The following is a 14931-nucleotide window of genomic DNA, read 5'->3' as shown; positions in this document are numbered from 1 at the left end:
ATAAAAAACCAGTTCAGCTGAAGGTAGCTAAAACCTAGCTTTGCTCAGTTTACTTTCAGACTTTTGGAATTCAGCAAAGCAATTGAACTTTTGAAAGTTGGCAGAAAAATTTCACGTAATTACAGATATAATATAAAAAAATGTTTTATTTGCCAATTCGCGTTAAAATTAACAAACTATTAAACCTTCCAGATCTGAATCCGGGCGAAAAAGCACGAAGGTAATACTAGGCTACATCAAACCAGTAACTAAAAGCAATAAGCACAAATACAAAACCTGCGCATGCTCATTTGAAACGCGTTAATGTCTATATTAAACCTCACCTCCGGGAGGTCCAGATTTCAGGCTTTTACTAGCACTAGCTTACCTAAAAAAACAAAGAATTCGAACTTCGGTGCCCAATGTCACCCCAAAACCTTTCTATGTGCAATTTATCTTCAAAAATTGACTAGGCTACCACCACTACTTTCTGACTTTGGCACTATCCAGCTTCTAGCAGTAGCCTACTGCAGCTAATGCAGCAGAAATAATAGCATACAGGCCTGCCCAAAGTTAATAGAAAACGAACAAACAAACAGTATGACCAGAACTTTTGCCTATTGACTGATTTGTATTGTACTTTTACTATTTTGACCTAACTCACACTTTCCCAGCAGCCACTGTAAACGAATAGGAACAGGCCATTTAACTTTTAGCCAATGGTATGAATTATACGCAACAGGACAACTATTTCGTATTTATTTTTGCAATTTTTAAAATTTACGGAGTGATTCCAACGTTATCTGAAATTTTCCTCCGACTGCCCATCTCTTTCCATACATTTGTGACCATTTTTCGCCTACTAGCCTATAGTCACGTGATAACGCTCGTTTGCACAACTTATTCTATTAACTTGGAACTGTCTGACAAAACCAAAACTTAACTCTTTCTTTAGGTTAATTCCCCTTTAGCGAGTATAGTAATATCATAGACATCAAATTGTGGAAAGACTTGTGATAAATATATCAATTAATGTAATATAAAATTGTATACGACATAGAATTCTCGTCTATCGAATCAGCGAAGCATAACACTGCGTGACGTAATCGATTGCTTCTCTGTTACTGTGCGTGCATTACGAGTCATCACTTAACAGTCGTACGTTCAACGCCGCAACATGTCTTTATGCTGTTGCTGTAACAATGTTCTATTTTGATTTATTCGTTCAATGAAGCTTCAATATAATCAGATTATACAGTTGTCATTCCTGTGTCATTATTGCTGAAGTCTATCAAAGTTCACTGTTAAGATATACACAAGTAAACAGACTTTGTAAGGAAGTGGGCAAACCTTATAGGTTAAGGTACCATATACCACTTTTCATTACAAACTAAACGGAAGGAGGAACGAAAGCGGCTTCGCACAAGATTCTCGACTCAATCGTTAGTTTGTAAACGAAAAACTTGAACAACATTTAACAAAAAAGCACATAAGGTAGAGACGTAGACAAATTGTAAACTGTTCGATACAAAGTGGAGCTACTGTTGTAATGCTCTAGACTCTAGAGTCTGGTGCTTAGAGCAAGGCAATAATTGCTTTTTTTCCTGTTCAGTGGACCGCAGTTGAAAATTTGAGCAACACGATAAAAAAAGTCAAAAAATAAATATAAAAAGTGTGTCACAATTGAACTTGCACAAAGACTAGCTCGGTAACCGGAGATCGAAGGATAAAGAATCATCGCCGGATTTCAGTTGTGCAAAGACTTTCCTCAGTCCTAAGATAAAGACTATCACACTACACCACACCAAAACATATTGCACAACGTATTAGTCAGTTTGTGCGACAGCGCGTAATTTTTATAATACAGCCATCTGTAACAGGTCAAAAACTTATCCAAGGGGAAAAATACGTTGAATAAATTGCTGTAATATAGAGCTCGAAATTAGAAGTTTTTATCGAAATGACATTTTGCTAACAAAATTTGTGGCCTCTCCTGCACACAGTCACAGTAAAACGTGGCGTACAGTTGCATTGTTTGCAGTAGAAATTTGAAATTTGGTGACTTCTCCTAAAAATGTTCAGCTATCTGTCCATGTTTGTTTTATAAAGTTTGATTTTGTGATTTTTGAAATATTGTCATATTTTCGTAATTTTACTCTGTCTCTGCTTTGAAGCATATCGTTTTCGTTTACTCATTCACGCTCTACTAACTCGACTCACTGTTCTCATGTGTTCCCTTCTCGCGGTCAGCTGGTTTTCTGCACAGCGGGGGTGCGGCGTAACAAGAAAAACTTGTAGAAATCTGTCACTCGTAGAAATACTTAATTTATACTAAATGGATTTTCTTTAGTTTTACAATTATGATGCATACAGGAAGCCAGATGTTTTTGCTACTAACCTGTAAAAATCTGATCAGGTACGACGTATAGTGTTGGAGTAATTAACGATTGAAAATTTGTGTGCAGTGTCCGCCACACCTAGTTAAAATAGTAATGTCGCGCACCCGGTTTGGATAAGGTTAACCTTTTAATATCGTTACCCCTGAGAAGAACCTGATGGATTTCAATTACTCCCTTTTCAAAAAATAACAAATTACAGCTTGAATCAATTAATAATAAAACAACACAAAAATAACGTCATAATTTAAATTTAAATTACTATTAAAAATATAATTAATGGGATGGCTGATACAGTTTTTTTGCTATAAAGCGTTCAAACCAATCATAGGGGGAGCACCGTCTGTACAGATGCCTACAATCGCTTTCAATCAAGAATCCATCAAAAAAAAATTCAAAGTTTTGGAAACATCTTCTCTTTTACATGTGGTTGGAAGGGGTTCCAAATATAAATATTGCTCTTTTGCATTGTTTCCGGCGATTTAGCGAGCGTAGACAAACAACTGGGCACAGGAAGAAACAATCGGTGGATTCCTTCAATTGTAAGGAAAATAGTGGGCTATATCTTAAATGTTCCACTACTTGTAGTAAAGTACCTTCTCTCATACAAAAATTGCGATTTTTGATTGTATTGTTTGAAAGCGAATTTCTTTTAACTTGTTTGACTGCTGCTCTCCCAATACCATAGTAGTAGCTTCAACGAGACAGAGCTTTATTAGTTCCTCGTAAATTGTGTGGGATTTCTTTGATTGAGCAATGTGGAAGGCAATGCGACAAGACGCCAAGGCGAAATCTTTTCAAATGCTCTTGATTTTCGCCTGAAATAGTCAACTGTTTTTCCTGCTAATTTGCTATGACAAGACTCAAAGTGCTGCTTTGGTTTGCTTGGTTTCATATTTTCCTGAGTCAGTATAACACATTGTAGATTTTCAAAGGAATTTTCACTAACACTTGCAAAACCAAACTTCAGAAAAGCTTCTTTGTAGCTTCGTTTCTTTGGAAGCATCTTAATAGTTTTTAGCTTACACTGACTAGACTAAACCACCGCAGCATGCAGTGCTTGCGACTATCACTGGCTACTGTACTAGACTACGGTCTACCTTTACCATACATAAGAGACTAGGGCAGGCATGCACAACTCAAAACAGTACACGGGCCGTTTTAGGGAAAAAATATTTTTCGCGGGCCGCGTGCTAACGTTGTTGTAACTAACGTGTAGCCTACTTTATATAATGTGACCGATTAACCGTTGAATAAGAGATATCGTTGAGAAGATGGTTACTGTCAAGAGACGGTTGCCTCTCGCACTACAGTATCTAGTTGTTTTTAACGCTTAGCGACGGTAAAGCATCGGATTCGTTGATTATGTAACTGTAACTGTGGAGAAAATGCCTGAATGAGCGAAATCACGGAATATCTCGTGGGCCGCATGAAAAGGTTTCGCGGGCCGCATGCGGCCCGCGGGCCGTATGTTGTGCATGCCTGGACTAGGGTATTATCATGTTACAGAAAGCATGGTGTTAAGTGAAACGAAACGAAATATAAACGCACACGAAAATCTATCCAGCCTACATTCCAAACTACAGAGTTGAAAATTTTTAAGTGCAACGTAACTCAAAAAACTATAATAATCTAAATTACCCCCTAACAGTTACCCACATGTTAAGATCCACCGGTCTATTGGTTCAGATTTCATCAGTTGCGTAACTGTTCACTATGGTTATCTTAGACCAGTGTTTCTCAAACTTTTTGCGATCGCGTACCACTCGTTCGTTTTTTTTGCTACACTGCGTACCACCTGGCTCCTGAATGACTTATTTTACTCAAATGTACCGGTATTTATTAGTTATTACCGTTATTACTATACCATAACACCAATGAATAGCAAGAAAACAAAATTTAATTTGATAGAAGCAACTGTTTCTTCTCCACAAGCTTGTCTATCCGGGGCAACACATTACTCACAGCACATCGAAAATCATGTTCAGCGGTACGCGGTACCACTTAAAAAGCTCTCGCGTACCACTAGTGGTACGCGTACCACAGTTTGAGAACCACTGTCTTAGACTGTTCACCAAAGGCCCATGGTACTAATGGGCCCATGACAATCGACAATAAACATATTAGGCCCTTTAGTTGCGTCAGGTAAAACCTTATAGGCTTACATATGTAAAAAAAACAACGAATGTGCTTTTTTCAACTCTAAAATGAAAAGGAATAACATTGATTTGAAAGCCCAAACCCGCACGAATGTATCTTTCAAGCCCAGTTGCGGCTCAAAAAGTAAAATTAAGCTAATGCGTCAAAAATGTTGATTGTTGGTGCACAAAATAAACACGCCTAAATATAATTTACCATTGATCATTCTTTATTGAAAAATTAACCAATTGGTGGCTGAGCTTAAACAAAATAAATCCTTAATATCGCAAAAAAACGTTTGCTATGCAGGTCTACATTTGTCTGGTTTCAACGCTAGAATCTGCAGTTAAAAAGAATATAGCCTACTATAGATTATAGGAAGTAGATAGAAAACGAATTGATAACAAATGGTATTTTGAAGAAAGTTCAGGTGTTATAATGAAAATGCGGTGTAATGAAATATTTCCTTTGTCAACTGGCTTCGTTTTTATCTTAATTGTTTCACATGCCTTGTTTCTGCCTCTAGCAAATGTGCCTTTTCGTTGTTGTGAAGGTGACGTAGTTTGTATTGCAACAAACGAATTTTTGTGAGCTATGAGGTTGTGTTGCTGAAGCTAAAGTAGCGGTATCATTTAGTACAATTCTTTAAGCGTATTTTGTGAGCTTACACAATAACATGTCTAAGACAATTAAGTGTGCTCTATCTGCCAAGCTAGAAGTGGACATGAATTCTGAAACAGCTAGCAAACTATATAGCCTACAAGCATTGGAAAAAGACTTTTAATAACTTGCTATAGTGCTCGTTTGAGTGAAGGACGACAACGTTTTATTCAGTTTTCTATCCATCCTACAGTTTTTGTTGATGTTGTTCAAAACTAACCAGCAAACATTAAATTGTGTAAGTTAGCCTGTCCTAAATGGATAGATCCCATTTCGTGGTAGAGTGAACATGTTGAAGCTGAAGTTAAAAAATAAGTTTATGTTTTTTGCATATAAGGGAAGAGGTAACATTGAGAAACTGTAGTGTATAGTATAAACGGAAACGTGTAGCGATGAAAAATGAATATACCAGTTTGAAGATTTTGAAAGGCTTCGAAATTTTCTTTCTTTTAATAGCAGAAAGTAAATCTAGATTTTGGTATCCGATTTTTGGTATTATCTTTTTCTAAAACTTCACAAAGTGACTATTTCACTGTTTGTACATCAAGCAGCCTGTTGTTGAAGATAGGCAGTTATGTAAGGAGAATGGGTATGCAAAAAGTTGTTTTTAGCTATTTAAGGTTTTACTTGAGTTAGATTTAGACTCAAGGGCAGATTTAGGTTACTATGTTATGACATTTAAGTTAGGTCAACAAGGAAATGTAGAAATTCGCTTCGAACTCACAATTTTTCTGGTGAAATAGTGGCGGCTCAAACTTTATTGTTAACTTTATTCACTTTGTTAAGATCCAGATCAAAATAATCATTACTGTTACATATTTCTATTTCGCTGAAACTTTGGATATTTTTCGTCATCTGTTGTAGATATATCCTTATATTAGTAAAACTTTATATTATTATCGTTATACCATTAGGGCTACCGGTATAGTTTTATTATAAGCCACTAGGTGACATTAGAACACAATTTCAGTTAGGTTCAATGTTTTTGAGACCATATGTGCCTAAATCAGGGATGTCCAACCTTTTATTATAGTGGGCCGCATTGTCACTTGAAATAATTCATTGGGCCGCAGAACCTATTAAATTTCAAGAAAAATGGGTACATAAAGAGCTGACTGGTACATTTTAATTAGGCTAAGATTCAAAGCTCAAAATACTACTTGGAGTGAAAATGACTAGCGGGCCGCACAAAAATCTCAGGTGGGCCGCACTGTGGCCCGCGGGCCGCAGGTTGGACATCCCTGGCCTAAATCATACACTTTTTCACATGATTGACATTAAAGTTCATCCGACTTATACAAGATATTTTTGTTTGATACCTAATTGCAAATGTTTTGATAAGGTTGTTAATAAAATCACCAAGTTCAACAACAATAAATTAATAAATTGATCAATGGTTGTTAACTTTGTTTAAAACTTCATGTCGGTAGCCCTATTGCTTGACTAGTATATACGTTTGTTGTTATTTTCCAACGCGTAGGCTATTCGTAACACTGAATAGGCTGAACAAGAACTGTCGCCTAAACCTTTAGAATTGATGATAATGACAGTTAAGCTAACCGAGCCATATATTGGTAAATAAACTCAATGAGAAGAATGCCATTAGTCCAGTGATTTTCAACCGATGTTCCATATCACATGAGTGTGCCGAAAGAAAACATCCGGTGTGCCGTGGAAAATCATCCATTTTCATTTGGTTCACCTCTAGTTAAGTAAGCGGCGGCCGTTGTGCAGGCTATATTGACAGAATAGGGATGGGCAAGTTGAATAAACGTCAACAAAAAATAGAATAAACAAATATTGGTAAGCAACTTAGGGTGCCGCGAAGGAAGAAAGTTTAGTAACTGTGCTCAATTCCGTACCCACAATGCTATCATCTGGATCACAGTGGATTTTAATGAAAGATAGGCTACTAGGTAACCTTTCACCCTGTTCATCAGAACTTATTATTTAGTTTCTATGTTCATCAAAAATTTTTCTAATTGACACAAATTTTTGGTACAAGCCATGAAACTAAAATCAAGTTGGCTTGGAAGCTTGATGATAGAATCATATTTCCAATGAGATGGACACGTCCTACAAAATGAAGAAATAATTTCAAAGAACTGTCTCTGTTAAATGAGATTATTATTGTTTTTTTGAGGACTTTAAATATCATTTTGTAAAATTCGTTTTTTCTTTAAATCGACAGGAATTACTACTCTATCCTCTTTCATCGTAATGAAAATGATTGGTTCTATTTTTGAATGAAGTAACACACCCCTAACATGAACGCACATTCATGCACGTATTGCGCGGGCACATTCACGTCTATCTAGCCAACTGCTGATTGGCCAATGTATGACGCACCCACTATGGCGTAATGTCGGAACGTTTATAAACTGTTTTCTGGTTCTTGCTCCTTCATACATTTTATTAGTCAAAAGCTGAGTTAGTTTGCTCTGTGAATACTGAAACTGAGCTTACAGCTGTTAATATTCAGCGTAAAACGTCCATTAATTTATTTATTGTACGAAAGACAACTTGCAAAGAAATGATGAACCAAGAGGAAACAGTTCCCTGTGTCGACATGAAGGTACCGTTTAAATTTGTTGCAAATATTGTATGAGTTACTATAGTTAGTGTAGAAATCTTATGGTACCGGCAAAGCGGCAAGCTTGAAAATTAATTGACGTGGAAATAATTATAACTTCGTGGTTACCGAGGCAGGAAGATAGTGTTTATTTCGCTAGAGCACTTTGTATACTTTTCTTATTTAGGTGAAAGAGTTGGAGAATCAGATTAATCTTAACGATGAAAACCTGACTTCCATCATACATAAGATGTTGAAGGAAATGAAAAAAGGCTTAGGAAAAAGCACAAATGATCAAGCAAAAGTTAAAATGATCCCTTCCTATGTAGCATCACTGCCAGATGGCACAGGTAATTCTCACATGTTAAAGACTGACTTTCTTGACTTGAGCCACAACATTTTGTACCGTACTTATTCAGCATAACATGGATTTACATTTTAAAGTTTTACACAGTGTTTTGTTTCTGTTGCTAAATATTTTTGTTACAAACATATTTTGTATTCACAGAGAAAGGCTCCTTTCTTGCCTTGGACCTTGGAGGTACCAATTTTCGTGTCCTTTTAGTTGAAATTATGGACAGAAATGAACATAACAACAAGCCAAATATTCGTATGGACAGTCAAATTTATCGCATGCCCAAAGATGTCATCACTGGGGAAGGAGAAAAAGTAATTTTTGCGTTTCTTATCAAGTTTGCCTATTTACCTCTATAGTTAGCAACAAATATTCTACTTTACTACTACATTTCACACTTAGCTTACATTGCTCATATGTATATATATATATATTTAAATATGTTTATTTAAGCTCTTTGACCACATTGCATCATGCATGGCAGACTTTTTAAAGCGCTTGAGTTTGCTTGACAAAAAGCTTCCAGTTGGATTTACTTTCTCTTTTCCATGCAAACAACATGGCTTGGATCATGTATGTATTTAACTGTATGAAAATAATTATACTTAGCCTATCAACAAAAATGTAAAACTATTCAGTCCAATTTTCAAAAATGTACTTATTAAATTTTACAGGCAAATTTAATTACCTGGACAAAAGGATTTAGTGCCGATGGTGTGGTTGGCCAAGATGTTGTGACAATGTTGCGTGAAGCAATTGACAGGCGAGGGGTGAGAAAATTTTCTTTACTTTTCATTTTTATTTTAATTCCTAACTATATTTTGTTTTACATAGAGTTTGCTGTGATATTGTTGGAAATGTAATTCCACCCAGATTGAAATTACTTCGCACATTTCAAATTTCAATTACTTGAGAATGTTTCGTTATGGTGTTCTATAGGAAGAGTTTTTCTGCTTTATATTCTGATGATTGACTGTTGTTATTGCTAGGAATTTGATTGCAATATTATTGCTGTTGTAAATGATACTGTTGGAACAATGATGTCATGTGCCCATGAGTTTCCAGACTGCCAAGTTGGACTCATAGTTGGTCAGTATTAGGCAGCATTACAGCATGTTGTGTTGGGTGTTAGAGTTGTGAAATCAAGTGATCAGCATGTGCTTAGTGGTTACCTGCTAATCTTCTTAGTTGATGCTAACATTGTATGATAGTAATACGCCATGCAGGTTGCAATGGGTATATAGAACAATGTGTCATGTAGATTGTAATTGCATGTGGGCTGTCTAACATAAAAGTGCTTGTAAACCAGTTTTTGCTCAAAAATAAATTGATTATGATTACACCTAGGCTGGCTATGATGAGTTTTTTGCTTTCGTAGCTGACATTGGGTGGAATTGCAAGATTAAATTCTGATCTTTTAGTGCTTAATTTTTTTAAACTGATTTACGTATTTGGTTGCTTATGTTGGAAAGGACGTAGATGTGGACATCATAGCGGTTGTGAATGATACTGTTGGAACTATGATGTCTTGTTCGTTTGATAATGCAGAATGTGTTTCTGGACTTATTGTTGGTAATCAGCTTTCAACTAGCACTACATATTTTGTTTATTAGCATGCTGTTTTTGTTGCTAATTGATGCATGAAACCTGTAAACTAACATTTTTGTCAAACCACTCGCATGCAATCTAGATACATTCATATTACACAATTATGTTCATAAAGAAGATATTTGCTTCTTTCTAAATTTGACTTTGCATTATCCGGTTAGGAACTGGCTCCAATGCTTGCTACATGGAAAAACTATCCAACATTGAGCTCCTGGAGGACAGTACTGGTGATATGTGCATCAACATGGAGTGGGGTGCGTTTGGTGATGATGGCATCCTCGATGAGTTTAGAAATGAATTTGATGTACATGTTGATGAAAATTCACTCAACCGTGGAAAGCAGCTGTAAGTGTATTTCAGACAAACTCAAGTTTATAAATTATTTTTTCGTGATTGACATCATCATTCATTTTTATTATATTCCTACGAATATTTATCTAGATATGAGAAAATGATCAGCGGTATGTACATGGGAGAAATTGTAAGGTTGGCTCTCTGTAAACTAGCAAAGGATGGTGTCATATTTAACGGCATCACCAACGGACCACTTTTCAAGCCTGGCAGTTTTGAAACATCATACGTCTCACAAATAGAAAGGTAAATATATTCTACAGGCTCCTATTGTTCACTTATCTTTCCATTTTCATTTTTGTAGCACTTTATTAGTATACCTTCATAGTTCATAGTGCTAAAATTTGCATGTACAAGGAATTTTGTTTGTCAACTCAACATTGAAATCATTTGCATCGTTGGCCTAAGTAGTCTAACAATGATATTTTTTATGTGGGTTACACTATTTCATTTCATAGCTAAAGTAAGGGGAAGGCATTTTGATTTTATTGGCATAACTAATTCTTACATATGTATCTGTTTTTGTTACTTAAAGTGCAACAAAGGCCTTGTCAAAAAAGATTTACGATGAACAGTAAGTTATTTTTTATAAGCCCTGCATCCACGGTGTTTTCATGACAATTTAATTGAACGCAACACATTCTTAACATTGCACATGCTCAATATTTTTGTCAATATTAGGCGTATTAAACGCTTTGTAGATTTCTTGATAATTCTGGTTTAGAGTTGTTTTCCTATAATGCATGTCGGTAGTTACATTACTTGTGAGTTTCGGTGGTGGTGCCTTTCTTGCATGCATATAAATTCATTATAATGTATTACTTAGCGGTTTCATTGAATTATGAAAATGAAGCCAGTAGTTGGAATGCGTGAAATTGATATATTGCAATGGTTTGATGTTTTCCCAAGTAATTAAGCATGCAATTTAGTCATAGTATTCTGCATTTACATTGGTCTTTCCTTTTCAGTGTCGTGTCGAGTGGAATGACCGCAGTTCAGAACATCCTTGCGAACCTCGAACTCGGGGCACTTCGTTCGGATTGCGAAGTTGTAATCAGGGTTTGTCAAGCCGTATCTAGAAGAGCCGCCCATTTGTGCGCTGCTGGTAGGTGGTAAACTGTTTAGCTCTCGCCCTAGTTGTCTTTTGCGTAACTCTAAATTCCTCTTCGTGCGTACTTTGCTTTTTACCTCAGTTAGCAACTGCGTCATCCTTTTCACGAAAACATCACGCATTAGTTAGTCATTGTGACGTTAGTAAGCTTCATCGGCGAGTTCCGTCTATAGACCGACCTCGTTTAACTTCACTTCCTGGTACCGTGTTTACTGTTTATGGTGTATGATACGTGCCTATAAGGGTTCTATAAGCCAAAATATACTTTTGTGTATTTTTATTTTTTATGCTTGATTTTGTCGAATTGAAAACCGTTTTCATAGACTCAATTTTTACCGAAAAAGCATTTTTTTGCTAATTTACCCGTAGCTTGGAGAATCGACAGTTTTACTGTTTGTCAACCAAACAATGTTTTTGCGAAAAGCGTACTTTACGAATTGGATGTAGTTTTAGATTTTTTATAAAATGCTAAAAACCTTCATAATCGGTTTACTGTATTTAGTGAATATTGTCACGTCGCTATCAAGCCGATATCTTGCCGTATAAATTACACATACATATGCAAACCTGTTATGCGATTTTGAACAATCTAGGGCAGGGATGTCCAACCTGCGGCCCGCCTGAGATTTTTGTGCGGCCCGTTAGTCATTTTCACTCCAAAAATATGTACTTTATGTACCCATTTTTCTTGAAATTTAATAGGTTCTGCGGCCCATTGAATTATTTCAAGTGACAATGCGGCCCACTTTAATAAAAGGTTGGACATCCCTGATCTAGGGAGTAAGACTACCGAAACCACGCGCCGTGAGGAAACATCCATTTCGCTTTTCCGATCAATTACTCGGTATGGCTCTGGTTGAGTCATCGTCGACACGCCCCTTGTCGCCGTTTTGCTATTGGTCGCGGTGGCTACACCTTTATTAAGCTGAATTCGTCCAATAGTTGGCTAGCGTATAGTAACTACCTTGGGTTCTACTGTGGTACAACTGGTAAAACGGGCTTTTAATGCCAAATACTTTTTGACGTGTGTTTTCCGGCCGCCGAAATTGTTGTTAGTTTTTAAGTTCATAATTAAGTAGTCACGATGGAATGTCCCCGATAACCGGTTGAGCGAATTTGGACTTGACGTTGTGTATCTTAAAAACAGTAAAATTTAGGTTTTGATCTGTCTTTGCAAGAGCGCAATTATCGGGGCTTAATATTGGATCTATCCCCTTTACTCTTCTAGAACTTACTTTGATTTTACAACCCTTTTTACGTCAGCAACAGTCACGTTTCATAATTGTGTCCATTCATGCGGCATTCTTTGTCACTTGTGACTTCAGAACGTCATCAACACGTCGTCACATGACGTACCTTAAAATAGTTCTCAGTTACGTCACCAAACATGCAAAGTATTGTACTAGAAATTACTTCTTGTTACCTCATCTGCCTACGTCAGCACTTGCGGCACACTGTTATTGAGAAACGTCTTAGGAGACGTGACTTTGATATATCACGTGGTGGACAGGCCATCGTGTCCTTGCGGTCAGCGAACAAAAGCGTTTTGCCGCCACCCCGGGTATTATGTTGTGCAAGCTTTATAGGTTCAACCAGGTTGCTTCGCCGTGGCTATTTTCCGACAGTCACTTGGCTAATTGTCAACATAATGCTTTTCGAACGAGTTGTTTTGAACTTAATGCTTGGTCAAATGAGTTCATTCATATGATTTGTAAAGTATTTGCGCATTTTTCAAGTGCAATCACGTCAGTTACAAGAGTAATTGTTAACTGTCATGAAATTCTTTACGATTACGAAGAACTTAACCACTAATTTTAGATAGGTTTATCTGATAAAAGGAGCTTCTATTACATGGAAATTTACCTGAAGTATTTTGATGAGCTTCCTTTTTTTGTATTTTGTATGTTATAACCGCAATTGTGTCACGATCGCATCTACACTGTACCTGGCACATCATGACAATCTGACTAATATTTTTGCCTGTTTTGTTTTTAGGTATTGCCGCTATCGCGCACAAAATAAAACAAAATCAACCTGAAAACGACGATTTGAAGATAACAGTCGGCGTAGACGGGACGGTATACAAGAAACATCCCACTTTCAGCAAAATCATGGCCGAAAAGGTAGAGCATTTGTGCCAGGGAACTGGCGTGAAGGTCGAATTTGCCCTTTCATACGACGGCAGCGGTAAGGGAGCTGCCCTGATAACCGCAGTAGCCCACAGAATGGCTCAGGTAATTACAGCTAACGAATGAAGGTTTCTAGTATGCACAGCTTTTTGATAGGAACTGTATATCACTGAATGCTTTTTTGAACTTACAAGCGTCTTTTTCTTTGTTACAGCTAGCAAATGCAGACCGCTGATCGGAAGATAAAGTATCATACAGCTCCACGTAGAGTTTGTGTTCGGCCGGTAGTCGATGGCCCCACAAGTGTTTTCGCCATAAAGACGTTGTAGTTGACGTTTACCTCCATCTTAATGCTACCGTTTTACTCATTTTCTTTGATATAAATCGTTTTATCTGTTGCGCAAATATTATTTATTGAACACCAAATTTGTCGTCTGACATTTTGCCAGTCGACACATTTTATATTTCTAAGATTTCATTGCTCTATAAATCGGCTTGAATTTTACATTTGATGTTCACACCGCTTATACAAGTTTTTCCTCATTTCACACTGCATAGATGCCACATTTTCAATGCAAAAATATTGTCTAGTAGTACTTAACTCCTTCTCCATGTTGCGTATTATGTTTTCTGCGTATAACTATGATAAGTTAGTGCTCTTAAATGTTTATTTTTTATAGCATTTTCTCCAATTTCGAATTGACGGAGTAGTACACCGTTTTCAACGTTATAGTCGTTTCAAAAGACACTCTTACAACTGGGGTTGTTTTTATTGAAAGAAGTTTATTATGAGTTAAGACGTCTTTGTACATCTTGCATATTTGGCATAGCAGTATGCGTGTTTTATATGTGTTGTATGACATGTATTTTAAATAATAAACTACACAGTACTTTAGCCTATTTAGTTTCATTTTTTTAATTCAAGCGTTTCAGAACCAGGGACCGCTTGTAATGACGCATGCGAGCATTGAACTTTGTTCTTGATATGCTGTTAAGTCTTACACACAAATTGTACTTTGTTCCTGTTTACCATGGTCACATACCAACCATCCTTCACAATATAATTCTCTGTACTCTCCATCGAGTACTTGCTATTTCACAGTAAACCTTGAACAAACAACGTGATGTAGAAAATTGTCATACGTCTATCGATTCGTTGTAGGCATACTGCCTTTATGTCGTTGTTAGGATACATTACTTGGTCCTCGGCTTCCGCTACAAACGTCTTCAGGAATTAAGAAACAAAAGCAAATATGGCGTTTAGTTATTATTATATGTACGTAAAAAATAATTTAACCACTGCAATATTTGTCTGGGTTTGGCCATAACCTCTCTTGCCTAAATTTGCATTTATCGTACAGTTTAATTGAAGCTTTTCATATTGGTCATTACTGGGTTTGGACAAATTTTCTGAAATGTCGTATGCTACATATATTTATGAAATAACGCAATCATTTGCATGCTCTGTAAGCATGTCCCTGAACCTTCTGATTGTTATATGATAACTATGATAAGTTACGCCATGGAAACTGAAGATAAAAAAATATAATTTATAATTAAATATTAATTAGCTGTAACAAACTGCAGACATCGAACACAGGGAAGTTAAAGATTTGTTGTCTGCACTCATC

General features: G+C 36.5%; 1 protein-coding gene across 2 annotated transcripts; it reads left to right on the top strand.

Annotated features, from left to right (window-relative positions):
- The first annotated feature begins 7568 nt into the window (after window positions 1-7568).
- LOC143450862 (hexokinase-2-like) lies at window positions 7569-14195 on the top strand. Of its 2 annotated transcripts, XM_076951601.1 has the most exons (12): window positions 7569-7749; window positions 7934-8096; window positions 8255-8415; window positions 8555-8674; window positions 8776-8871; window positions 9091-9190; window positions 9871-10054; window positions 10151-10306; window positions 10596-10634; window positions 11029-11165; window positions 13167-13405; window positions 13515-14195. In XM_076951601.1, the coding sequence occupies exons 1-12, from the start codon at window positions 7708-7710 to the stop codon at window positions 13533-13535; spliced, it is 1458 nt and encodes a 485-aa protein (XP_076807716.1). In that variant the 5' UTR covers window positions 7569-7707; the 3' UTR covers window positions 13536-14195. The 2 variants fall into 2 exon arrangements, with proteins under 2 accessions (XP_076807716.1, XP_076807725.1); XM_076951610.1 differs by lacking the exon at window positions 10596-10634.
- The last annotated feature ends 736 nt before the right edge of the window (window positions 14196-14931 follow it).

This window comes from Clavelina lepadiformis, chromosome 1 (genome assembly GCF_947623445.1).
Source record: "Clavelina lepadiformis chromosome 1, kaClaLepa1.1, whole genome shotgun sequence".
Lineage (NCBI taxonomy): Eukaryota > Metazoa > Chordata > Ascidiacea > Aplousobranchia > Clavelinidae > Clavelina > Clavelina lepadiformis.
Note: the sequence above shows the minus strand (reverse complement) of the source record. Positions and strands in the feature narration are given on the sequence as shown.